Raw genomic sequence first — 24,686 nt, forward strand, 5'->3', positions numbered from 1 at the left:
TAAGGCTGTTGGACCATTTTTATTATTGGGATGAAAAAAGTCAAAAATAAAATTTAAACAAACCATACAACGGGGAGGAAGAAAATCCCAGAGCCCAGCAGGTGCAGAAGGACACACAATGACATTTTACTCTCAGACATGTTATGGTTACAGGATGACATCCCAAGTGCCAAAGTTCAAATAAAAAATATATTCATACAAATTTAACAAAAATACAGTTTATATACACCGTGGAATTAGCTTACATCATCTCGTAACAAAAAACAGTGCAAAAAACAAAACAAAACAAAAACAAAATAAGTGGCTGCCCTGGCATGGCTCATAGTACAGAGGAGTTAAGACTTGCTACCCGGCGTTAACACTGCACAGGAACCCAGGAAGCAGGAGACAGCCCCCTCTACTGTCCTGAGCTTTTGACATCAATACTGATCCACTATGTGGACGCTCTCCCTTAGTGTTACTCTGATAAGAATTACAGGCACCTGTATAGTTTCTTTGTCAGCTGTTCAGCAATCGGTGCCAGACCAGAAGCAGTTAAGGTTTGCGAGAAGGGAGTTCAGTGGTCGGCTGTCTGAGCAGTCTTGGCTGAGAAGAGGATCCGGGATCCTTTGCACCCCTTGTAAGTGGCACACGCGAGAGCCCCGGCTGTGTTGCATCTCAGAACCCCACTCAGAGAAGAGCATCCATGACCCCCTTCATTTCTGAAAGAGGAACCTGCCCTGCTCTGGGCCATATATAATACTGTTGAGCACACCTGGTGAGCCCATTTGTGGATTTCCCTTTAAAGCGGCTGGCAGAGTGCCACAGGGGCCAGTTATGTTCTCCTGGCTGCAGCAGTGAAAGGAACTGCTTTCCTCCAGCTCTAGGTTTTTAGTAAGATGGATGCTTAGGCAGAGCAGGTGCAGCTGAGCACGGAGTGGAGTCCGGCAGCCTTTGCAAGGTAAGGCATGGCTAGTGCCCAGACATACCTGAGCAAGATGTTTCAGCTCGGCTTGCCTGGGGCTCCCAGCTCCATGACTCATTAATGAGGCCAAGATATGGTGTGGCAAAATATATTGCCATGACTTATCTACTGAATAAACAGGACATGACGGGCAAAGGCGACCAACACAGAGTTAACAAGCCCTATTTTAGTGGGTGGGGGGAGGTAAGTGAATTCTCACATAGCAACTCAGTAGAGCGGGAGGGACCGGATCTCTCACTGGGCTTATGAAGAGATAGAGGGAGTACATGGCTGCTGCATCTTGTGGTTTGTGCCTTAAATGCCCGAACTCTAAGGTAACCCTAATGAAGTGTGATTGTTTTACTGCATGTTGGGACTGTCCAGGTGCCAGAACCCTTTGGAACGGAAGCTAGGGCAACACAAGTATATTTCAAACTTCCAGTTTATCTTGGGGGAGAATGGGGGAGGGGATATGTCCTGGAGTTTCTTGGAGCAGTTCAGTCTCTTTCCAGCCATGGAAACCAGTGCTCCTCCTGCCCCAAAGCATAGGGAAAGCGCGTTATTGACAAGCCCGCTCTAGATATAGGTGAAACAGGCTGAAGACCCTTAGTCCGCTTATGTAGAGCAAGGCGCCCCCTAAAAGTGAAAAGCACAAGCCAAAGTCAACCCACTTGACAGTCATTTAGACTCCGTTAACCAAAGATCTACCTGAAGAACTGCATGGGCAGCTGGGACTGAGTCATCTTTCAGATGGGCTCGGAGAAGTACGAGGGTGCCACTCCCACCACAGCTATGGAACCCAAGTGGAAGGAGTACAAGATAGGTGCTAGCCCTGGGAAGACGCCTTTATTCACTCTGGGGAGCTGAAGGATCAACACCCACCATTCGGGCTACCCTGGAAGGTTCTCCTGAGCACACATGCTATTTGGAATGGTGGAGGAGACTGAACAGCTGACGCAAGCTGGGGGGGAAGGTGTGAGGAACCTGTTCCATGCATGCTGGTCACACAGGACCCTACCCGGGCTGGAATGCAGAACTTGGATGGTACTTGCTATAACCAGATGGACCCAGGAGGGTGAAAGTCACTTGCTGAAGGGAAGTTTTGCACTACATGTAGCAAGGCTCCTCCCTCTCCACTTAGCAGGATATGCAAGGAGGGCCAAGACCTCTGCTCCAGACTCAGGGAGGAGCAGGGCTTCACAGGAAGTCTGCTGCCAGTCTCGTAAGAGGGGGGAAAGATGAGACCCAGGGAAGGGTTTGCAAAATTTCATTGGAAGTGACTAAAGAATATCTCCAAAGTGAATAAACCAATATGCAGCTGAGCCCTGCCCTATACGCAGGGGTGGCCTTTCTCCACTATATATGTCAGAATGGAGTCAGGGGACCTTCTTTCGTCCTTTGCTGGTTACAGGCTGTAATGTAGATACGACAGAGTTATCTCCTATCTACAACACAAACTCCTACGATCTGGTTCTTTGTATGGTGTAGATACCCCCAGAGACCGGATCTTCCTGTACCAACTCAACCACCCACAACCTGGTCTGCAGGGGAAAGCTTCACCAATTACCAAAAGAGACTTGCTTAATGAAGGGTATAGTGTGTGGCACTTGTGTTCTGTGCACGCTACCTGTTACCTTAGAGAAGTCAGAGCACAGCAACCTCAGCCACAGCCCAGCACGGGAACACACAGCTTCCCCGGACAAACTCAGCTTGCAGATCACGGACTCTGCAATGGACATGTGAAAACACAGGTTTTGCAATCCCTCTATGCTTGGAAGGAAGAGCCCTCAAGATGGCTCAGTTTTAAAATAAAACAGACTCCTAAAACAGCAGCTCCTTTCACGGCTAGCTAAAGCCCGGTATGGCGTGGAACAGGTTAACCGAAGGGCTGGTGAGAGGGCTGTTGGGGAACCTTTCCTGGGATGCATTCCACAGGTTAGCTGGGCCAGTCTCAGAGGAAGCAAGAATGCTCTGTGCTTTATCAAGCCAATCAGTTCTGTAGTCCCTGAAGGCATGAAGCTGGCTTCCCACAGTTATCTGAATGCAAAACCCACAAGGGCAGGAGCATGCTGGAATGACACAGGTGCTGCCAGGATGGTACCTGCCAGAGCACCAGACTGGCTGTGACTGGCTCCTAAATGCTGACTTTTCCCTGCAGGTGATTCTGCGGTTGCAAGAAACATCCCAAGTGCTCTTAGAGCTGCCAAAAGCCCTTCCACTAACTGTTCTGCGGAGCGCTGGCTGGCAGTCTCAACCTCCCAGAGCCCCTTCTGGCTGGCCGCAGCATGAATTGCACCTTCTCTTTCCGTGAAGCCGACAGAAGCCAACCCTGCTGCTGTCGCTGCTGAATTGGAGCTGGAGGAGTAACGCTCATGCTCTTCCCCGTAGTGAGCTTGGGTCTTGCCGGGCCGAGAAAAGAGATTTCCTCCATCTCCACAGCCCTGACTGTAAAGATGCCCCTGGAATCCTTAACCCCCGAGTGAAACCAGGCTCTTATCACTGGATCTCTGCGGGAGGGCACTACATAATGCTCCAAAGAGGCGCAACATAGCATTACAAGGAAGGGACAAGAGTGCCTTATAAAAGACTTCTCTTCTAAGGGGAATCATTGGCAACAGCTGATGAGGTTGACGGGATTTCTCTCTTCCGAGTTGTTTTGTGGGGGCATTAAGGGTTTTTAATCCAGAACAGTAATTAGAACCAAGCTGTTTTGGATTCTTGACTTGCCCAGATGCTCTCAGCAGCCAGCTGCTGTCAGACTAATCCATAGCAGGGATTCCAGCACCGAAGGACATTAAGAAATTAGGAGCTTTAAGAACTGAACTGAAAAACCATGAAGCCAGAGTGAAAAACCTGGACAATTAAGAGTTCCTGATGGCAGAAAATTCCCCACGCCCCCCAAGGAGGTGTAGTTTTAATGCCACTGAGAATAACCAGCAATTTAGTGTTTGAGGATATTAGCAAATTGCAGGGGGTGATCTCAGCTTTGACAATGACCCCTTCTCGTGCGAGTAAGGCAACTACTTTAGCAGAACTGGGAAGGGAAAAGAAATCAACAAGAGAAGGGAGGGGAAATTTGCTGCACTCCTCCACGTGGGACATGGCATAGCTGGCGATATTGTTACCCTCCAAACTGCAGGCATTTCTATAGGAAGAGCAGCCTCGGGGCAACTTCTGATGAAAGGAGACGGCAGGAGAGAAGAGAGCATTCTGGCCAAGAGCAGTCAAAGCAGCACCTCTCTGGGGCTGGCCAGAGGCTCTGGACTCAGATAGCTCCTCTACTCTCTGCCAGTGAGATGTTCTCTGGTCCCCAGACTGCGTGGGAGAGAAGCCATCCATCATGTCCTTGGTCATGGGGCATCCAAGCAGAAAGCGAGGGCATGTGCAGGCTTGGAGGAAGGAGGGAGCCATACCGACAGCAGGCTCAGATGGTTTGGTAGTGCTGTCTCAGTCTTGCCTGCAGAAATTCATGAGTCAGGTTGTGTCGAGTTATTATTCCAACAATCTGGTGAGGGGAAAGAGGAAACCATACAAGTCAGTCTCACCGACTCACATTAGGAGACACGGGCTCGGTGGAGGAGAAGAGGCAGTAGTGTTTCTTCTGGCTGACCTGAAAAAACCAGGTGAGAAGGCTTGGGCAATTCTCCGAGAGGCTTGGTCTAGACACAGGGCTGGGAGCGGGTTCAAGTTCTAATCCCTGCTCTGACAGGATTCTCTTTCTTAGGGCTTGTCTACACACACAAGTCACGCCAAAGTAACTATACTGGTATAATGGTAGCACAACCCTTCCATGGATACAGTAATAGCAGTATGAAGGTACTTCATAACCATGTGAAAAGGGGAATAAGCTGTACTGGTATAAGGCACTTTTATATCCATGGGGCTGTTCCTACATCTGTAGGAAAAATCAGACTGTTAACCAAAATAGTTACATTGGTACAAAATCTGCATCTAGTCGAGACCACAGACAAGTCACCAACCTCAGACTTCCTCCATTTGAAACTGGTTTAATACTGCCCATATGGGGTGGTGTTGCTTCGTGCGCTATATAATGATGTGCATCGAGTTGGGCACCTCTGTGGCCGGAATGTCAGAGGTGCTGAGTGTATCACTGGGAGCAGCAGGCGCTCAGCACCGTGGGAAAGAAAGGATGCTTAAAGTGAAGCAGGTAAAAGGAACGCTTTGGGCCAATGTGTTAATGATCTCCAGTCTCCGCGGAAAAGAGTGAAACCGTCTCTAGATCAGTTTCTTTCAACTCACCTTCCATAGGGTCCAAGTAGCCAGATTTCTAGTCCCCCCTCTACAATATCATGCATAATCTGCTTCATCTATTTTCAGCCGTTTCTAGATTGTGCTAGTTACATCTCAGAGTATCATGTCAGAAAGAAACTCCTCAGTGCCATATGTTAGCTTGCTTTTGGACACCCACTCTTCCGAAACTGCCTATCTGGTCATGGCCCAGCTGTACGTGACCGGGTCCCCAACACCCTCCTTCCTCACCCCCGGGAACAGCTCCATGCTCAGAATAGGAAATCTGAGGGAGGGAGGGAGGAACACAGCCAGGGAATACTTCAGACTACAGCTTCAAAGGCAGCTAAAGCCAGGATCTCTCCACACTTCTACCCAGCTTAACTTTTACTGTAAGGGCCAATACAAGGGCTGACTCAGGCCCGGAGATGTGCTGGACTCTCCTCATGAGCCAGCAGCATTCGGCTCTTCTGAATCAAGACATTTTAGCTAATTTTGTTAATTGCCTTTTTAGCCTCAGAGTCCATCTGCTGGCTCCTCTGGCCAGCAGAACCCTTGTATGGGTGTACTAGAAAGACACGCCCATGAACCCAGTGGTGGGACATCACATGGGAGACTTATGGTAGCAGCAATGCATTCTAGGCAACCCAGGAGAGCTAGCGGACTATGACTAAACAAGGTAAAGTGCTGGCTGCTTCCTGGTCTCAGAGAGAAGCCACCACCGCCCTCTCCTACAGCGCTGCTCATGGAAGATTTAAATCTCGTGAAGTGCGGTCAGTGGCAGAAACACCAGGTGGTGTTCAGCAGAATGGGAATGCATTTAAAGATTAGCGCTAGGATCCTTTCATATACTCTGTAGGGTCACAGTAGAAAATGCATAACCACTCAATAGCCCTTGCTTGCAGCGTTTGCTTTTCACTAGCAGGCTCAGTGGGGCAAACATCATAAATCCTGACATTCGGAGAAAGCTTCTGCAGCCTCATCCTTGCCTACCACATCAGTTATGTCCCTGAAATACACCTGAGCTAATTCTAGGCATTAGATAAGAGGATGACATGTATAATCTCTGGGGCAACTTGGCTTCATGTCACATGATAAATCCTGTCAAGAGACCCACCAGTGCAACAGCTCACCCAATACATGAGCAAGACCCTCTCCCGCACATATTCTGCGGTTAGTCCTGGTATGCTTTCCGGATTTTCTTATCCGGCTCCAGCACTAGTGAGGGGATGCTGACTCTTTACTATGTTTATGGGAAGCTGAGGACACCTGCTGGGCACTTTGGGGCACTGCAAAATGCCACAACAGTTCTGGATAATTGGATTCGTTCTATACTTGACTGTCTCAGCTCTTACAAAGACAATGTAAATTTCTGTTTAATAGACGGATGTGCCCAACCTGGACAGATCGCTCCCAGGGGCTTTCAGTCTTCTTTGGCTGCAGAAGCTGCCAAAACAGGGGGCAATTAGTGCCATTTGTGGTGGGTTTTGTCAAGTGGACCCTGGCCCACTGGAAAGTGGACTAAGACCCCTGAACAGGCATCAGACAGCATCAGCTTCCAGTCATGGCCAACCCATGCTGGATCCAGACTCGGGACAGGTGAAGGTTTCAACTTTATTACCAGAGAGAGAGGTTTCTCCAACCCCTGAAAGTCACATTCTGCTCGCTGTCAGAATGGGTTTGTTCAACATCAATCTGGGACTGAAATGGAGCATGGTGCATGCCCCATAATGCCCCACCCAGCCAGGACATGGCCGCAGTATGGACTCACCTCTCCCACTGCATTCACCACTGGTAAGTGCCTGAGCCCCATTGTCCTAAACAGGTTGAAGACTTGCGAGGCATGGGTGTTAGGGGACACCGTGAAGGGAGATGGGTTCATGTAAGGGGTGACGTCCTGGGGAGAGTCAAGAAGAAAACACCAAGGTCATTTCTACCAGGTAGTTTCCAAGTGAATGTCCATTCTCCTGGAAGCGAGGGGATGATAGGGGTGCTTTAGCCCTGTAGACTCCATGAGTCTTGGGCCCTTTCAGGCATGCTGGCTGAGCCTGCTGGTCCAATGCAACGGCAAGGAGATTTTGAACAGGTACAAGTAAGATCCATATTCACTTAAACCAAGAGTCAAGTCTAGTGAGAACAGGAGCTGTTCTCCCACTAACATTCAAATTGATTTCTTAAATCCAGGCAGCTAGGAAGTGGTCGGAAGAGTAGTTCAGACAGAGATGTCAGAGGTGCAGGATTTTTGGTCACTGTCACCCGGAGTGGATTTGAACCTGGGCTCACCCTAAAGCAGCAGCCTGGGGAGACCAGAATTGGAATTTGGGAGTAAGATTAGGTATAAAGTGTCTCCATAACCCCAGGCCAGGGAAGCATTTTTAAGAGGTCTTTGGAGCATTCCTGAGAATGTGTATCAGGGAGAAAGGGCACCACAACACGGCAACAGGGTCCCCTCAGCATCTCTTACCACTATCATGCGGGGGTTCAGCAGCGTGAGGTCCAGGTCATGAATATCGGGGTAACGGGGGTAATCCTCAGCCATCTCGGCATACGACAGTCGAGGCTGACTGGTGCTCTGCAATTGAAAAATGAAAAAGCCTCGCTGAGGAGAAGCATCGCCCTTCCTAAAGCAGATGAATGACTGAAGCCACACAAGGGCATAGCTGAGACTGGTGCTCTCAGCAACCCTCCTGGTCCCGCCGACAAGCTCAGGGAGTTACACACGTCTGGAGAGGGATTCTTGGCAACAATTCACAATGGCACAGGGCACATTTAAACAATACAAGGAGTCACGCTTTTGGCAGAGGAGAGGAAAGGACTGATTTGTTCTCCAATCCCATGGAGGATCTATTCCCATCTTTGGAAGGCGGCACCAGGATACTTTGTGGGAGTTGGGCACCAAACAGGCTGGATCATTTCTCTTGCTACACGCCCGGAGATACCTCTGTCCAGCAAACCACTGAGAGGCAGAGACACGGGGGACAATAACACCATGCTGACGGGTGCACTATGGGTAGTCAGACCTCTCCCCTCCCACGAGGGTATGTCACCTCTATGCAATACACCGGGTATATTCATAGACAAGCTGCTATTGTTTGGTAGCTGCACCTTCCCCTGTGCTTGCACAGTTACATAACAGGAATAGTTCTCTCACTTTGCAGACAAAAGGGAGGATTCACTGTTCTACAGGGACGATGGAGTTTAAAATACTGCATGCCAGCCCCTGGGGATGCCGTCTTCCCAATTCCTCCCTGCCCACAGAGAATCCTCATCTGCCCCAGAATCTGCAAGACTCACCGACTGACTCTCAGAGTAACAGACTCCTCGGACGAGCAGGGTAACCAGCTGCGAGCGTAAGATCAGGCCGTGGAACGTCAGAGGTCGGAAGCGTTCCTCCATGGTCCACTCTTCACTGGGGGACTGGTCTGGGTACAGGTTGGGGTAGGGAGTGTATCTGTGACAGATTTCACACCACTTGTTACAATGGGTACTGCTTGGAAGTACTTAAAGTAACAATGGCAGAGGAACAGAACCACCAAAATAGGTTACTGTCTGACAGCTGTGAAGTGCTTGGTCCACACTGAGTGCCTTTCATGCAAGCATTTCAAAGCACGTCACAATGGGGAAAACACTTGCTCATCTCTCGTACAGATCAGGAAACCGAGGCAAAGAGGGTTAAGTGACTTGCCCCAACACAGCAACTCAGTGGCAAAAGCAGACCAGAAACCAGCCTTCCCAACGCGGAGCCCCTGCTCGGACCATGAAACCACGCATGTGTGTGAAAATCAGCTGCGGGTCCCAGCCCGGGTCCCAGCCCAGGTCCCAACAGGCTGCTGTCCACATTGTGAAACCAGACCAGCGCAGTAGGACACTGGCTGCAAGCTCAGCAGGGATCACCCAGGCCGGGCGAGGCACACGAGGGGGGAAACTTTGCACTGCCACCGCCCGTGCTGCAGATACAGCTGGCCGGCTGGCCTCACATGCCCCACGTCCCCTTACGAAAGAGGGGCAGGTGCTGCTAGGAGACTCCCAGGTACACCAGGCCCAGCAGGAGCCCGGAGGGAAATCTAGAGGAGGAATGGAGAGGATGGGGCTGGAGTACAGTAAAGAGAGAGGAAGAATGGTTCAGTGGCTAAGGCACCAGCCCTACAACTTGGGAGACCTGGGTTCAAGTCCCTGCTCTGCTGCAGACTCCCCGAGTCACTTAGTCTCTCTCAGCTCCCCATCTGTACACTGGGGCCAACGGCCCGGCCCTGCCTCACAGTGCGTCGTGAGGATAACAACAGTAAAGATGTGAGGTGCTCAGTTACTATGGTAACGGGGAATACATAAGCACCACAGGTAAACCCCACTGTGTTTCCAGCCATCGTCACCTCCAGGGGTCTCACCGTCTCTCCAGCATCTGCTGCAGCAGATCCTCCTTCTCAGGCGGCTCCTCTGGTGCAATGTGCTCATCACACATGTTGCGCAGCTCGCTTGAGGGGTAAGATTTCATGGACTGGCTCCGCTTGCGCTGCTCTCCAGCTCTGGTGAGGATGCTGGATTTCTGCAGGGGGGATGGGGGGTGGTGGTGTGAGCAGAACCTTTACACAAGGGACATGGGTCTCGTGCAAAACAGGGGGTCAGGAACCACGTAAAGCGCAGAACATCTGAGTGCTCTAGGCAAGGAGTGCAAGAATTAACCCTTTCTGATCTCAGTTGCCAGCAAAGGACTATCTACTCTAAAGCTCTCCTAGGAATGGTATTTGCAGAATTGCCAGGACTGCAGGATCCACTCTCTTAAAAATGAGAGAATCTAGAGCTGGAACAGGCTTGGGGCTGCTCAGTTAGTCCAGCTTCTTGTTAGCTCAGGAGTGCTCCATACGGCACATCCACGAGCATTCCACACCCTCCCGCCCACCCCTGCCCGGTGGTAAGTGTCCCGAAGGAACGAGTTTCCACCACTGCCCTTGGGAGAGAATTCCTCATGGAGCACGATGGCTTCACTCCATCCCTCCTGCCACATATTTAGAATATTAGGAAACTTCCTGACACCAAAAAGTATTCGGCTGCAGAACAAAGTCACGGACAAGCTGCAGACGGAGGCAAGCATGAAGCATGCACCAGCCACAGCCCAGATGACACAGGAAGCTGCCCCCCTCCAGGATCAGAGAAAAGCCCCTTATCCCTGAGGTTACTGGGCAGCCACCTCCCTCCTGACCTTGAATCTAATGTTGTTGCTGATCAGCTGGTTCCCCTTCATGAACTCTTTCTCGTTCCCCCGGTTCTCTGTCACCACAGGGAAGGCGTGATGGACCGTTGTGCGGAGGATACTGACCAGCGACTGGATCCGGGTGTGGGGATACACGTACGTCAGGTTGGGCTCCATGATATCACTGGCTCTCAGCCTGAGGCAATGAAGAAATGCACTGCTGTAGGTGCCAACATACTCGCTGCAAACAAGCATGGTGCAGAACCAGCACCAGAGAGAACCCCAAGGAACCTATTCCACATTAGTGCTGCCTTTGCCCTTCCTGCAAACCCTGTTTGCAGAGAACAGCTGTAAGGTTACTGAGGCAGCAACATTATCTACATAGCATCACAGGAATTAGACAAGATGACAAAGGCTCCTGTCCTAAAGAGCTCACCATCTAACTTAGACACACAACACGAGGATTTCTTCACCACCACCACCAGGAAAGGGAAAACCAATGAAGAGACACTTCACACGAAACAGCAACTGTGTACTGCCTCAATGTTTTCACCAAGCCCTTCGTTGCTGTGTTCTGTCGCAACCTCTAGGCTTTGCGGTTTGACAGGAAGCCAAGTGTACGAGTACATGGGGAAGCACCCGTAGGACAGTGATTTTCTAGCAGTGTCAGACAGAGCCTGCCCCTGCTACCTCCCTTCACTACAAGAACAATAGGTTCTTTAGCTGGACATAAGAGTGGCCATATTGGGTCAGACCAAAGGTCCATCTAGCCCAGGATCCTGTTTTCCGACAGTGGCCAATGTCAGGTGCCCCAGAGGTAATGAACAGAACAGGTCATCATCAAGTGATCCGTCGCCGTCGCCCATTCCCAGCTTCTGGCAAACAGAGGCTAGGGACACCATCCCTGCCCATCCTGGCTAATAGCCACTGATGGATCTATCCTCCAGGAACTTATCTCCTTTTTTGAACCCTGTTATAGTCTTGGTCTTCACAGCATCTTCTGGCAAAGAGTGCCACAGGTTGACTGTGCGTTGTGTGAAAAAATACTTCCTTGTGTTTGTTTTAAACCTGCTGCCTATTCATTTCATTTGATGACACCTAGTTCTTGTGTTATGTGAAGGAGTAAATAACACTTCCTTATTTACTTTCTCCACACCAGTCATGATTTTATAGACCTCTAAAATATCCCCCCTTAGTTGTCTCTTTTCCAAGCTGAAAAGTCCCAGTCTCATTAATCTAGACCCAGTCTTATCAATTAACAATGCATTTCAATCAACCAACCAATCCTGGTGAGATATTAGCCCACTTTAAAGATGGGAAAAGGGAGGTCCAGAGAGATTAGGTGACTTTCCCAGTCCACAGTGGCAGAGAAAGGGATAGCGCTCAGGAGTGCCTTTACTCTGATCACTCTGCCATCCACCTTTCTCAAGAAAAACCCCAGGCTTCACGCCCAATCTCAAGCTACTTCCCCAACGCTTCCATGAAATCCTGTAGGGAGGGAGGAAGGGGTGTCCCACCCCCAAGAGCATTTACCACCAGGCCAGAGAACCATAATCAGTTCTCAAACACAGGTACAGTCAAGAGCATTGTCCTTACTTGTCCATTTCCACCTCCGTCTCCCACTCCAGCAGCGGCACCCCTCGCAGAGTCACATGGATGTCATAGATGCCCTTGTTAAAGAAATCCCCTGTCCATTTGGCTACCTAGGAAGACAGAAAAGCACCAGTTCAACCGCTTTCCAAGCACAGGACTCCTTGTCCTCAAACCTGAGAGGAGGTGGATAGGATGGACATGCATAGGAGCCTCCCTCAGCCAAGCAGAGAAAAGCCAAAGTCCAGCCAGGAACCAAGAGAGGGGTGTAGACATGGTGCTCACCATCAGGGTGATCATTATCGGAAGCCCGTACGTGATCTCATTGGTGGATTCTATCAGGATAACGGTGAGGCTAATCGTCATGCGGACCACGCCTCCCAGGAACGCCGCCGCACCAATCAGCGCAAAGGTCCCCGAGTAGATGTGGTCCAGCCCAATGTAGCTAGGGAGGAAGCACACACAGCTCTGGCATCAGGACCAAGCTGCTCAAGTGTCTAGCCAGCTTCGGCAGCGTTCTACAGCTCACACATGCAATGCACCTTTTGAGGAGGTTGGCGACCAGGCGTCCGAAGGCAGCCCCACAAAGCAGCGACGGTACAAAGAGACCACTGGGCACAGAGCTCCCATACGTCCAGCAGGACAGTAAGAAATAGAGAAGGAAGAACAGGGAGAGTGTGACTGGGCTGAAAGTACCTGCAACACAAGAAGAGTTATGACCCAGGGGGCACAGGCCTCCCGGGACCTCACAGAGTCCTCCCTTGGGATCGGAGCAGACTCTCCTCTCTACCTCAGAGCAGCTCCTTAGTCTCAGAGTCCCAATGAGCATTAGTGAGGATGACGAGACAGAGCGAGGGGGAAGCTAGGACCGCAGGCTCTATTCTCAGCAGGCCCTGAAAGCTACAGGAATTTGAAGACGCTTTTAGTTCTCAGATTCCCGTGGAAGCACAGGTGAGGCTTAGACCAGACTCTGATGATGCTGGTGGGGACCTGAGCACGACATCTCCTGGACACTCACCATCCTGGTGGAAGAGCTGCAGGATGGCTAACTCCTGGGGGTTGAAGAAGAGCGTTGCCATGTCGTTGTAGGTTTCATTAGGGCAGAAGAACGTCTTGATGCTTGAATTCACGTCCTCCGATGAAGAGCCCTAACCAACAGCAATCAGACATTATGTTAATTTATAATCTGGTCAAGCCGCACTGGGAGTTGCCACTAGGACCGGAGTAAAAACACACACCCCTTTCAGCATTGCCTTTGGGGAAATCTCATCCAGACAGAGGACACAGGATTTGAAATGAGCCCAGATACACAACTGCCACCAATTTTCCCCAGGGGGGCAATATTCTCTCATGCATCCGGCTTTCATCAGCACATGCAGGCCTATCGGCAGGTGATGGAGTCTGTTAGTGAAGCGCTGTGGGTACGTCTATGAAGGGCATATATTAACGTAAGCGAGGTTGCGTTACATGGGCACACTTTACAGATGCATGTTTCCTGGGCTGGTGGAGACTGTGCAGGAATGTGCCCCTCTGTAGGACGAGTGTTACCTGAAGGCTCAGAGTGCTGTTGCCACTAGGATTGGTGGAAGACATCTGCCGGCATTCTCCTAGAATCATGGACGCTACGAACACCACAATGGTGGTTGTTAGACACACCAGCAGGCTCTCCAAGACTCTGCAAGCACAAAGCAGAAACCATGCAGGGACAACCATGCTCAGAGTAATCGAGCCCTTGGTCTTTGCACACAGCCCTGCATCCCAACGTTGCTCTGAAAAAGCGACAGTAACCAGCAATTTGGGGCTCCACTTAGACAGCAGGTCATTTTAGGTTCTGTAAGACAGGCTGTCCAGTGATCGTGTTCATTCTGACCAGCCACGCTGGCTGGGCAAAGGGATCCATCCAATCAGGAGTAAAAAAGCCAGTGCAGGCCAGGAGGCCACTCCTCTGATATGGGATGACAAGCTTTGAAAACTCTTTGGACACAGGGTCATTTAACTCTGCACTGGGCTTGCACTGTATAGACCCCCTCTGCCATCACATCAATCCAAGAGGCCCACACTAGGATCTGAGAGATGTTGTTACAGCCTTTCCTCCAATTTCAGTCACTGCTCCTCCTTATCCACATGCCCCCTCGGGTAGGGCTCTTGGACCGTACAGCACATGGCGAGGCTACACCCATAGCAATGTCTGACAGACATGCTTTTAGCAGCCTTCCATGGGCTTTTCTGGATCATTCAAAATTGGTCTCTTCCTTGTTAGCTACATGGTAATTTCCTGTAACCAGAGCTTGAATTATGCACTGATTTCCTGCACCAATGGAGTGGACAGCTTGACCTCAGATGTTCTGATCAAATGAACTGATTAAGTAAAGGGCACTGTGGTATAATCAGCTGTTCCTATCAGAACTAGTTCACCCGAGCCAAGACCTAGGGAGACCCCCAGTGGTGACACACAGGCAGCACAAGCTATATAGTTAGTTTAGGAACTGAAAAGATCTACAGGATCTGTCCCTACAGCAGCCTCAAAGAACCCCCTTTATACTCATCATAAAGGTATCCTGGCTCCTGTATACCACAAGGGTCATTACAGGGATGTAGTGGGATTGTAGCAGCTGAGGTTAGCTTAGTGTTCTTTGTGAAAATGCTATACGGTTTGCCAGGTTTTATTTCACTGGGATGGATTTGCCTCCTCTCACCTAGTTCCAATTTTTCAGTATTTTAGCCTACGTGGCTCTTACTCTTTGAGGCGCTGTGGACACAGACAGTGGGGACAGACAGCCACACACAGAGATTACACCAAGGCAGGTGAAAAGGAGCACCGATACCTGACTAGCTTCGGCTTTGGATGTACGTTCCGCATGCGGTATTTCGCCAGCCTCTTATTCAGGCAGTTGAAGGTGGCTCCAAGAAGGCCTCCTACAATCCCCATCATAATGAAGAACCCCAAGTCCATGGCCGTCCAGAGGTGGCATTTTTTATCAGAGTCAGAACACTGGGGAGGGAGGACAGGTGAGGGAAGAGAGAGGGAGGAATGAGACCAGGCAGCAAAAGAGCAGATGGAGACGTACCAAAGCAGGCACCCAACACCGCGGCCACTTCTACCTCAGGCAGGAAACATTTAACAGCACCGACCACAGAACAGGATTCATTCCCTTTGTCAGACCAGAGCAGTAATTTTCCCCTTTCTCCAGGGAGCAGCTAGGGCATTCCAGCCAGAGCACCTCTGCTGGATTTCAACTCTGATTGGTTTCACACAGCAAGCCAGGAGCTACAATCCGGGGCAACTGGAGAGGCAGTAAAGCAAGCACAACACACCTTGAACTCCCCAAAGTTTAGCAGCCCAGGTAGCTGGAAAGATCCCCAACTTCTGAACTGAATCCCGGAGCGGAAGAAGTTCAGAGTGAAGGTAGCAGCCATGGAACAAAAGAGCTGGAGAAAGAGAGAGGCAGGAAGAAAAACACCCAGGTCAGTGGCGACAAGGCCAGTCTTTCCACACAAATCATGTCTGGGGAAGGGAGCTTGCAACCTACTGGCACTTCCAAAATTTAATCTTTTTACTGTGTTCAGAAAATAAGGCCACAAGAGACCATTGTGATCCCCTATTCTGACCTCTTGCATAACATAGCTCCATAGAATTTAGCTCAGTAATTCCTGCAACAAGCCCCTCATTCTGGTCATGGGCACTGAGCTGCAGCAGCTAGAATCAATTACAGGGCATGTACACAGCTTGTTGGTGTGTGTAATTTATAAATTGAGGCCTAAATTGGCTCTGGATTGGATTACAATCTTGGGGAAGCCCTCTGCTCTTTTAATCCACTCTGGAGATGGGAGTCTGCCACTGCTTCCAAGATGCGCAAAGTGTTTGGCAAAAAAAAAAAAAAAAGGCCAAGTCACAACACCAAAGATTGCTATTCTAGTACAATCTGATGTGTTCTGAGAACTCTGCCAACTCCAGCCCAATGCAGCAATCTGAGTCAGAGAATTTCTCCAACCCTAAGGCAAAGCAAAGTCTCTTTCTCACAGCACATGGGGACGCAGGAATCGAACCTCCGCCTACTGTACTCCCACTGCCTGGAAGAAACACAGGAGCAAAGCCATTTCTCAGAGCTGCCCCAACAACGTGGAACAATTCCTTCCCGACTGCATTCCTGGGAAGCACCACTGACCCCCAGCTATAATTCTCTAGCATCAACACTGCAAGCAGTTCACATTGTGCCAGGAGAGCTCAGCTTGAGAGATTCAAGAATCTCAGGTTCGTCACAGCCGAGCTCTCTGGCTTCCAGCTCGAGTCCCCTCTCACAGGGAAGGGGAACCCAAAGAGCCAAAGTTCTCACCACTTTCCACGTGAGCCCCTGGTTCCAGAAGGAGGAACCTTCTTCCAAGCTGAACAGAGTGCCCCCGATTGGGGCCCCAAAGGCTGCAGCAACCCCCGCAGCGGCCCCTGCAGATACAAAGTCCCTTTTGTCCCTAAGCACAGAGAGAAACAATGTGAGTTTATCAAGGCAGAATCCGGAAGGAACTCGGAAAAGGGGAATCAAGCCTAGGACTAAACTAATTTCTTGATAGGGGCAGCCAGCTGTCCCCAGCATGATGCAGTTAGCTAGCTGCTGTCGGGTTTATCATCTCTCCCTAAAGTAGTACGTCTGGCTGTGGCCAGTACTTTCAATATGGGATTGAAGGGACCAGTGGTCTGATACATTATGACAAATCTTGTGTCCCCAACACCTTTTGGAGGGGGCTGCGCACCAAGAGGATTGTGGGGGAGGCAAGGTGCCGCAGGAAGGAGTCTCACCTGGAAATACAACTATGTACCTTCTCTCCATTGGGCTAACAGGCTCCAGCTGACTGACCCACCCAATCTAGCACCCCCTCTCCACCCTACCAGGCCCCCCCTCTCAGGTACAGTACCTGTCACTTCGGAAATAGGGAAAGTTAAACTGGATCTTCCTAAAGGAGATGCTCTGGAACTGAAAAACAAAAGGACAGAGTCAAAACTGACACGGTGATGAACCAAGGCAGCCCCTCCCTCCCACAACACCCCTTTGGGAGCAGCCAATGCTTGGGAAACACCGCACTTTTCTGCCTACATCTTGTTACTCCAACTGTACACCCTGGCGGAGGGAAAGCAGACAAGGAAATGTACTTTACGATAAGGTACTGGTTCCTCTTCTAGCAGATCCTATTTACAGAGCTCAGCGCATGCTGGGAGCTTTGTCCCGGGAGGGTTCTGCAAAGTACACACTACCTGCTTCTGCTGACCAGTCTCCGGGGTTTTCTCTCCTCTCACCGTGAGAGAGAGGAACGTCCAATGCTCCCTTCCCTTCCTGCAACATCTTGGCCTAAACAGGCACTGTATCCCATTGGGGATTAGAGTTCATTTCCTTTTCGTCTCTCAGCACAAACAGAGAGGCTCTCCAGACACCCCAGCACTGGGGTCATGAAGCCAGCATTCACACGCCAGAGGCCGCGAGGCCGAGCCAGGAGGCAGTGTCTGCCCTCAGGAGAAAGGACTCTTCCGTTTGTCAGCTGTTCTGGCACAGTGCGAACAGCTACACTGTGCTGCTGTTTGCCTTATTCACACGCCTAGGAGGAGCCACTGCCCAGAGAGGGGATCCCATCTTTATCCCTGCTCAGTGCTGGGTTCCTCCTGAGCCTGTAGCAGCCCTCACCAGGTGATTGAGGGAGGAGGTTATGGCGCTTATACGGATTTAAGATGGCCCAAACTTGTGACCTAGAAACGCACAGCGGAGAGGGTGCAGAACGAGGCCAACTCAGCCATGTCATCCCTCCGTCATTACTTTAGCTTCTAAGAGAACATATCTAACAGACACGACACCTGATCTTAACCAAGGGGTTGAGAGGGGCAGAGCCCAAGTCGCAGAGCGTCTCAGAGCATTTCCAGCACTAACCTGAGGCAAGCCAGCCCCCACAATAGCGCCACTGTGTATCATGGGGCCCTCCTTCCCTACAAAGAGTCCTGAAAAACAGAAAGCGTTCTCATTGCAGACAAACCCAGCACGCTCCGCCCTGTTCTGCAGTACCAGGAGAGGGGGCCAGCACTGCTTTGCCATGGGGCACAGAAACCAGTCACCCCCGTGCCTGTGTAGAACTAGTTTCCAACACGGAGGCTGAGTGCAGACCCGCCAAAGTAGGGGCACTGCCTGCTCCTGGAGACGTGATCAAAGGGAGAAATTCAGGAGCAGCATGACTCCAGGATGTCCATATTCCACGCAGCGCCAGGCAGGCATGTCCCGGGGGCGGGGGGCATACGTGTTGTGCCAACACATGCTTCTGCACAGTGCGGACATCAGCCACGCACCCGAGGCTCGGCACTGGGAGTGCACTAAATACACCCATCAAAGAGGGCTGTTCTCCCCAGGTGTCTGCACTCTCCCAAGGCATAGTGGGTGAAATGCTTCCTGCTGCTTGTTCAGGTAGCTCTAGGCAGCGTGTTCCTGGCACTCAGACAGCATTTACCGACCAGAGTCTCTGTTCTCCTTCCCATCACCGGCTATAAAGGTGCAGAGCCACTACTGACCTGCCCACCTGGAGATTTTCAGTCAAACTCTGTTCCCCACCATCACACACTTAGTCCATGATGCATCTGGCAGCTTCCTCTTACCTCCGGCTACGCTGAAGAGTACTCCCAGAGCCTTGCACACCAGTGTCCGGAGACGGACTATCCCTGGCACCTTCACTCCGTTCAGGTAACATTTAATCTCCGGAATTCCAGAGCCAGCTGCCACGGGCTAGGAGGAGGACACATTAAACACCACGGTGCGTCAGCACCTCAGCAGACTGAGGAGCCCCCACCAATGAATGCAGAAAGGGACTAGGGGAAACAGCGCATCGAGAGGCTGAATTCATTAGTCTTTGTAAAATGCCCTCCTGCAGCACCTTCCGACCCAAGATTTCAGAGCAACAGACTTCATGGGCATTACCTGTTTGATAGCAGGGACAGAGAGGGGAGGAAAGGGTATATTAATAGCAGTCTCACCTCGATCAGGACAAGAAGGCTGGCAAGGAAGATGAAGGTCAGGTTAAACCCCAGCAGCTCCAGCAGCGACATGGCAAGGCAGCCCTTCTCACTGCACTCCTCCACCGCTGCAAGGAGGGAGTCAAGGCAACAGGAACACACACACCTCAGCCAACACACTCTGTAGGGCCCATTAACAGGACCCAAGGCTGAATCTCCTATTCCAGCCACCAGCCTTCAGAAAGCAGGTTCCCATCACAGCCCTCTGACCAAGCTGGTCTAAGCCTAAGATGCCCAAACCACAAGCCAGCAAGAGCATCTGACAGGCCCATGATGTTCTTTCATGGATCGGTGTTTCCCAGAAAGTGGCAGCCCACTCCGTGGTTACTACACCCAGCAACCACAAAGTGGTCTCGACTTCCATCTTCACTGCGAGCACCTTATGCTTTCCCCTTTTACGTGCTGTCCAACCGGACAATTCACAGGGCCCAGCAACAGAGAGGGACAACGAGAAATGCTGATGGCACCTTCTGTGCATGAAGTATTAGGCAGCTCCTCTGAGAAGGAGCCAGGGAAGCATGAGGATTAGAGAGCCACAGGGTGGGTCTAACAGATAATGCTGACGATTTCCTGTCAAATCATTCTGAAGGCACTGCAGAGACCCTCCATGGCAAGCATTTTTTACAGCATTTACTGGGGCCGGTTTCTCTTCCAGAATCCAGCTCTTGGTCCCAGTGATTCAAAGCCCAGATCCTGGTGAACTGAATTTTGCCAATGGCTTCAGCGGTAGGAAGACTGGGCCAGAAAGTACCCGTAAACCATGTAAACCATGCTACTCACGGTCTGTCACCTCTGCCAGGGGGACTTTCCCAGCTACTGAGCAGAATCCACAGTAGGAAGTTTAGTGGTTAACAAACCCCTCCGCCCAGGAGAGTCCTCTAATGGAACTAACCCTTTCAGGACCAGGCTCTGGTTTTAAAAGAAAGAGGCCACCTGAGTCCAACAATAAGGCAGGAACCACATAAAGGATACAGGTTTGTACCACATGGAATTTGAGTTGGGAAAAGAGTCGCACAAAGAAATCCACAAATAGACCCACCTGTGAAAGAGAGAGAAGAGGAGAGACCTGGCATCAGAGATCAATTACTTGCAAATGCCAACAGATCACCCCACTGAGACAGCTGCAGTCTGACAGAACACTGGTAATGCAGCAATTATGCATGACAGCTCCTGCACAGGCTGCTAAATCCCACAAGTGGGGAAGGAGAGTCAAGGCAAAGTAACTCCAGGTACTCAGACTCACTCCCTGCTATGCTCTTCTCAGACACATCCACCCCCATCCTATAGCCAAGATGAGGCAATGAGCTTTCCATATGACTGCCTGGGCAAATTGTTAAGAGCTAGGAAAGAGATACTCCCATGTGAGCATATCAGCAGTAGGAGCAAGCTGCAGTGGAATCCATCAGCTTTGTCAACAGAGTCCAGGTCTTGACAGTCTGTATTAAACCTGAGACATGCACAAACCACCCCCAACTTCACAGGCACCCCAGAAGACCCAAACACGTACACAGTGAAGCTAATATTCACAGTACATCTGAGGATACAATTCTGTCCTATTTGATCATTCCATTAAGTGGTTTCTTAAGGCAGGTTTCACTGCAAGCAGACTATTAGCCTTTGGGGATCTGCAAGGTAAACCTTGTAAGGAAAAGACACCGAGATGACTTATAGCAAAAAAACCCCGCCCTTTAGAAAGAAGATAATTCAGATGCATTCTCTTGTGATACTCAGAAAGGCCCAGCACCAGCCACAGACAAAGCAATCTTCTTAATGAAACACAAGGCACTCTCCTAATGGGTCTTTGGTTCTAATAATTTCCCTGCTTCCCACCCAGTAGGCTCCTTACCAGTCCAGTGCAGACTCCAATGGCGAAAACCATCACCCACTTCACCGCTTCATACCTCCGGCCTTTCTGTTTAGGGCAAGGCAATATAAGCAAGTCAAAGTATACACAAATGGGGACCAGAGAAATGTGACATCACAGTCACCAGCTGGGACAGAACTGGAGAGAGAAAACAGTGGGCACAGACAAGTATCCTGAGGAGCATCTGGGAGAGGGAGTTTGAATGATAAATATATCACGTTAAACCTGAGGCTCAGGGAAGGTCCTGGGTGCTGTGGGAGCCTATTTCTGCCCTTTTGATATAAAAGCTGAGCAGAGCACAAGGGTAAACAATACTTCTCCCATGGGAATGGGGGTCAGCCAAACCTGACTGCAGTGGAGGATATTTCTATGGATTTAGCTCTCTTAAACCAACAAAATGGGAGAGAGAGAACAGGCTCCTACCTTGTTGTCCATGCTTTCCAGTACTTCCAAGTAGGGGTCATTGATACACCGGTCATAATCCAAGCTCTGGCAAAGAACACCACAGGGTTAATGGGAGATAAGCAGCTGAAACTGATCACGCTGAGGCTTATCTAGAACTAGGAGGCTCACAGCAGGGGATGGGGAAGCATGTTAAGGGTCACTGCAATAGTTCAGGCCCTATATGTAGGCTTGGCAGACCCCACTAAGAATACAAGTGTTTGGGAGCAATTTCAATGAAAACAGAGGTTTTGAGAGATTGAAACATTATCCCTGTAGGGCTGGAAACCCAAACCCTACATTAGCAGCACATCTGAACCAGGAAGGGAAACAAGCCAATCTAGTTTATTGCCCAGACTGTGTGAAATACAAAACTAACCAAGCATAGGAAATGGAAAGCAACTGAAATTTTCAATCCCGTTTTAATCTAAAGTAGTCGTAACACACATGATTTAAATAGGATTTTTAGCTTGACAGAGACTCCAATTTCACAGCGCTATGGACTGCATCAAAATGATATACCTAATCCTTCTCCCCCTAAAAGCTATGTATTACATGAAGGGTTCTACAGGGCTCAGTATTCTGATGAAGTGAGCTGTAGCTCACGAAAGCTTATGCTCAGATAAATTGGTTAGTCTCTAAGGTGCCACTAGTACTCCTTTTTTTTTTGCGAATACAGACTAACACGGCTGCTACTCTGAAATCTGTCATTTCACAAGCTGCAACTATTTAGTTTCTCACCTCATAGTCCTTGCGTGGAAGAATTTCGTCATCTTCTTCCTGTGTTTCCCCGAGGATAGTCTATGAAACAAACCCCAGAGGTAGCAGGAGAATTATCAGGAGAGCTAATGTACAGGCACCAGATATTGTGCACTGACTGGTGTTTGTTATCATTGCACTGGTTAATCCAGGTCCCCAGGTTGTAGGGGGCCTAGTGCAGGGAAGTGCTCCAAAACGCTGGAGAGGGGAGTTGCCACTTCCCCAGGTCCTACTGCTGGAGAGAAGAGTAGAGCCAGCTGTGTGAGGCAGAACTAGCATGGCACGCCAAGCAGCAGGTGAAGCGTAATTCACATTCTTGCACTCCCTAAAGCTAGCATAGATGAAAAATGGCCTCCCCATGCCACTCTGCAAGGATAGCCAACCCTCAATCCAAGAACATAATGGGAAGAAGGATATTCCAACTCGTAGACAGCCCGAAGAAAGCAGAATCTGGAGCTAAACTGATATATTCAAACCCAGCATCCTAGTAATGATCCACACTTATAACGCACCTTATCAAAGCGCTTTACAAACATTAACTAACCCACACAAAGCACCTCAAGGCAGGAAAGTATTACCTCTTTTTTAGAGATGGGGAAACAAACACAAGAGTTATAGGACTTGCCCAGAAAAACATTGGCACAGCCAACGCTGTAACTCAGGAGTTCCTTACTCTCAGGGCACGTCTACACAGCAGCTGGGAGGTACGATTCCCAGCTCAGGTAGACATACCTGTAGTAGCACTGCTCAAGCTAGCATCTACAAATAGCAGTGGCTGCTCAAACTACCTGCCTGAGCACAATCCCTACCAACCCCAGGGTACGTACTTGGGTGGCTGGCCCCCATCGCTGTAGCCACACAATTTTTTGCTGCTCGCTCAAGCAGAGCTAGCAGACGTCTGTCCACCCGAGCTGGGAATTACACCTCCCAGCTACTGTACAGACATGTACCCTTCATCTCGTGTTCAATTCCTTAGAAACGTATTCCACTTTAGCTGTGATGAATTTCTGCTCTCACCTGCACCTGTGTTATTTTAGATTTCGATACCCACAGTATGAGTGGGGCAGAAAGAATAAAGGAAAGGGATCTACAGTATGAACACCAGAGGTGTCAAGCCAGAACACAGTACAAACAAAGACAGCTGAAGGCAGATAGGACAGAGCCGCGCGTGTGTGTTTAGAGAGGGGATGATTTTGCATGGCACACAGGTGAAAGGTTAGCAAGAGAAACTGAGGCCAGAGAATGGCTCCTTTTCCCCTAACCCATTTAACTCCGACCCTTTTGTCTCATTTCAAACTCCCGCGCCCCTTCCCACCTGCTTGCTCTACTGCAGCAGAGAGCAATGAAGAGACAAGACGAGTTAACAGAACGGGCAGCCCCAACCCTGAGCTGTACGGGAGACAAAGAGACATTACAGCCGGGCTGAGCCGGGGAGGAGGTGGGAGAAGCAAGGGGAAAGCCAAGGGCAGACAAAGAGCCATGGTGAAAGCAAAGGACTCCCGGGGGGGGGGAGGAGTTAGGAGGTGCAGGGGCGGGGCGGGAGGACTCCGCCTGCCCTGGCTGCCAAGGAGACAGAAAGCCCCAGACACTTGTATGAGGCTATTTGCATAAAGGAAAAGGGGCCGCTGCGCTCTGCTCCAGACACCCCCCCGGCCCCTGCCCTGCAGCGGCTCCCCCCCGCCCAGCCCCCCCCCCGCTCCCAGCGGCTCCCCCCCCCGCCCCACGCCCAGCCCCCCCCGGCTCCCAGCGGCTCCCCCCCCGCCCCACGCCCAGCCCCCCCCGGCTCCCAGCGGCTCCCCCCCCGACCCACGCCCAGCCCCCCCCCGCTCCCAGCGGCTCCCCCCCCGCCCAACCCCCCCCGGCTCCCAGCGGCTCCCCCCCCACGCCCAGCCCCCCAGCGGCTCCCCCCCCGCCCCACGCCCAGCCCCCTCCCGCTCCCAGCGGCTCCCCCCCCGCCCCACGCCCAGCCCCCCCCCGGCTCCCAGCGGCTCCCCCCCCGCCCCACGCCCAACCCCCCCCGGCTTCCAGCGGCTCCCCCCCCGCCCCACGCCCAGCCCCCCCCGGCTCCCAGCCGCTCCGCCCCACGCCCCACGCCCAGCCCCCCCCGGCTCCCAGCGGCTCCCCCCCAGCCGCCTACCAGCTCCTCCGGGGTGCGGCTCTCCCTCTCCCCGCAGCACGGGCAGCAGCAGTACCACCAGGGGGCCCCGCACCCCGCCATCTTCCGCCGCCGCCACCCACCCCTCACGTGACGTCTCCCTCGTCCCCGCCTGGTCTCGCCCCACGTGCGAGGAGGCGCGTGAGGTGGGCGGGGGGAATGGCGGGTTCTGGGTCACGTGACGAGAGGGAGGCCCGCTGGGCGACTCCTCCCCCGGGGAGAGGAATTTAACGCGCGCTCCCGTGGCAACGGGCACGTGCAGGAACTTGGTGGAGCTGAGACAGCTGGAGGCCGGGGTACGTGCGGGGGGAGCCCGGATCCGGGCGGCGCGGCCTGGGGGGGAGACCCTGGATCAGGCCCCCATCCCCGGGCTGGGTGCGCGCGTGGGGGAAGAGACCCCGGATCAGGCCCCCATCCCCGGGCTGGGTGCGTGCGTGGGGGAGAGACCCCGGATCAGGCCCC

General features: G+C 51.4%; 2 protein-coding genes across 3 annotated transcripts in view; one reads left to right on the top strand and one right to left on the bottom strand.

Annotated features, from left to right (window-relative positions):
- On the bottom strand, window positions 1-24,398 carry CLCN6 (chloride voltage-gated channel 6). Of its 2 annotated transcripts, none has more exons than XM_084651398.1 (23): window positions 24,207-24,398; window positions 22,052-22,111; window positions 21,293-21,358; window positions 20,852-20,917; window positions 19,978-20,044; window positions 18,967-19,073; window positions 18,592-18,718; window positions 17,879-17,946; window positions 16,878-16,936; window positions 16,304-16,436; window positions 15,285-15,398; window positions 14,795-14,961; window positions 13,518-13,644; window positions 12,988-13,117; window positions 12,512-12,665; window positions 12,255-12,414; window positions 11,976-12,082; window positions 10,389-10,575; window positions 9,577-9,734; window positions 8,486-8,642; window positions 7,656-7,763; window positions 6,963-7,088; window positions 1-4,448 (listed from the first exon to the last, which is right to left on the bottom strand). In XM_084651398.1, the coding sequence occupies exons 1-23, from the start codon at window positions 24,285-24,287 to the stop codon at window positions 4,368-4,370; spliced, it is 2,610 nt and encodes an 869-aa protein (XP_084507524.1). In that variant the 5' UTR covers window positions 24,288-24,398; the 3' UTR covers window positions 1-4,367. The 2 variants fall into 2 exon arrangements, with proteins under 2 accessions (XP_084507524.1, XP_084507525.1); XM_084651399.1 differs by lacking the exon at window positions 1-4,448 and adding an exon at window positions 4,455-4,553.
- Window positions 24,379-24,686, top strand: part of MTHFR (methylenetetrahydrofolate reductase) — a 17,921-nt gene continuing 17,613 nt past the window's right edge. The window contains exon 1 of the mRNA XM_084651400.1: window positions 24,379-24,520. The gene's annotated coding sequence lies outside the window, so the exon portion shown is untranslated. The remainder of the gene's footprint in view (window positions 24,521-24,686) is intronic.

The sequence above is a fragment of the Lepidochelys olivacea genome, assembly GCF_965140295.1.
Source record: "Lepidochelys olivacea isolate rLepOli2 genome assembly, chromosome: 18".
Lineage (NCBI taxonomy): Eukaryota > Metazoa > Chordata > Testudines > Cheloniidae > Lepidochelys > Lepidochelys olivacea.

What these genes read in the sequence shown, in the direction of transcription:
- CLCN6 (XM_084651398.1), bottom strand. Translation starts at nt 24,287, where the DNA reads ATGGCGGGGTGCGGGGCCCCCTGGTGGTACTGCTGCTGCCCGTGCTGC. An exon ending in TGGGGGCTGGCTTGCCTCAG is followed by an intron (nt 16,937 to 17,878) that starts GTTAGTGCTGGA and finishes TTTGTTTTTCAG; the next exon opens with TTCCAGAGCATCTCCTTTAG. An exon ending in GCAACAACATTAGATTCAAG is followed by an intron (nt 9,735 to 10,388) that starts GTCAGGAGGGAG and finishes TCCCCCCTGCAG; the next exon opens with AAATCCAGCATCCTCACCAG.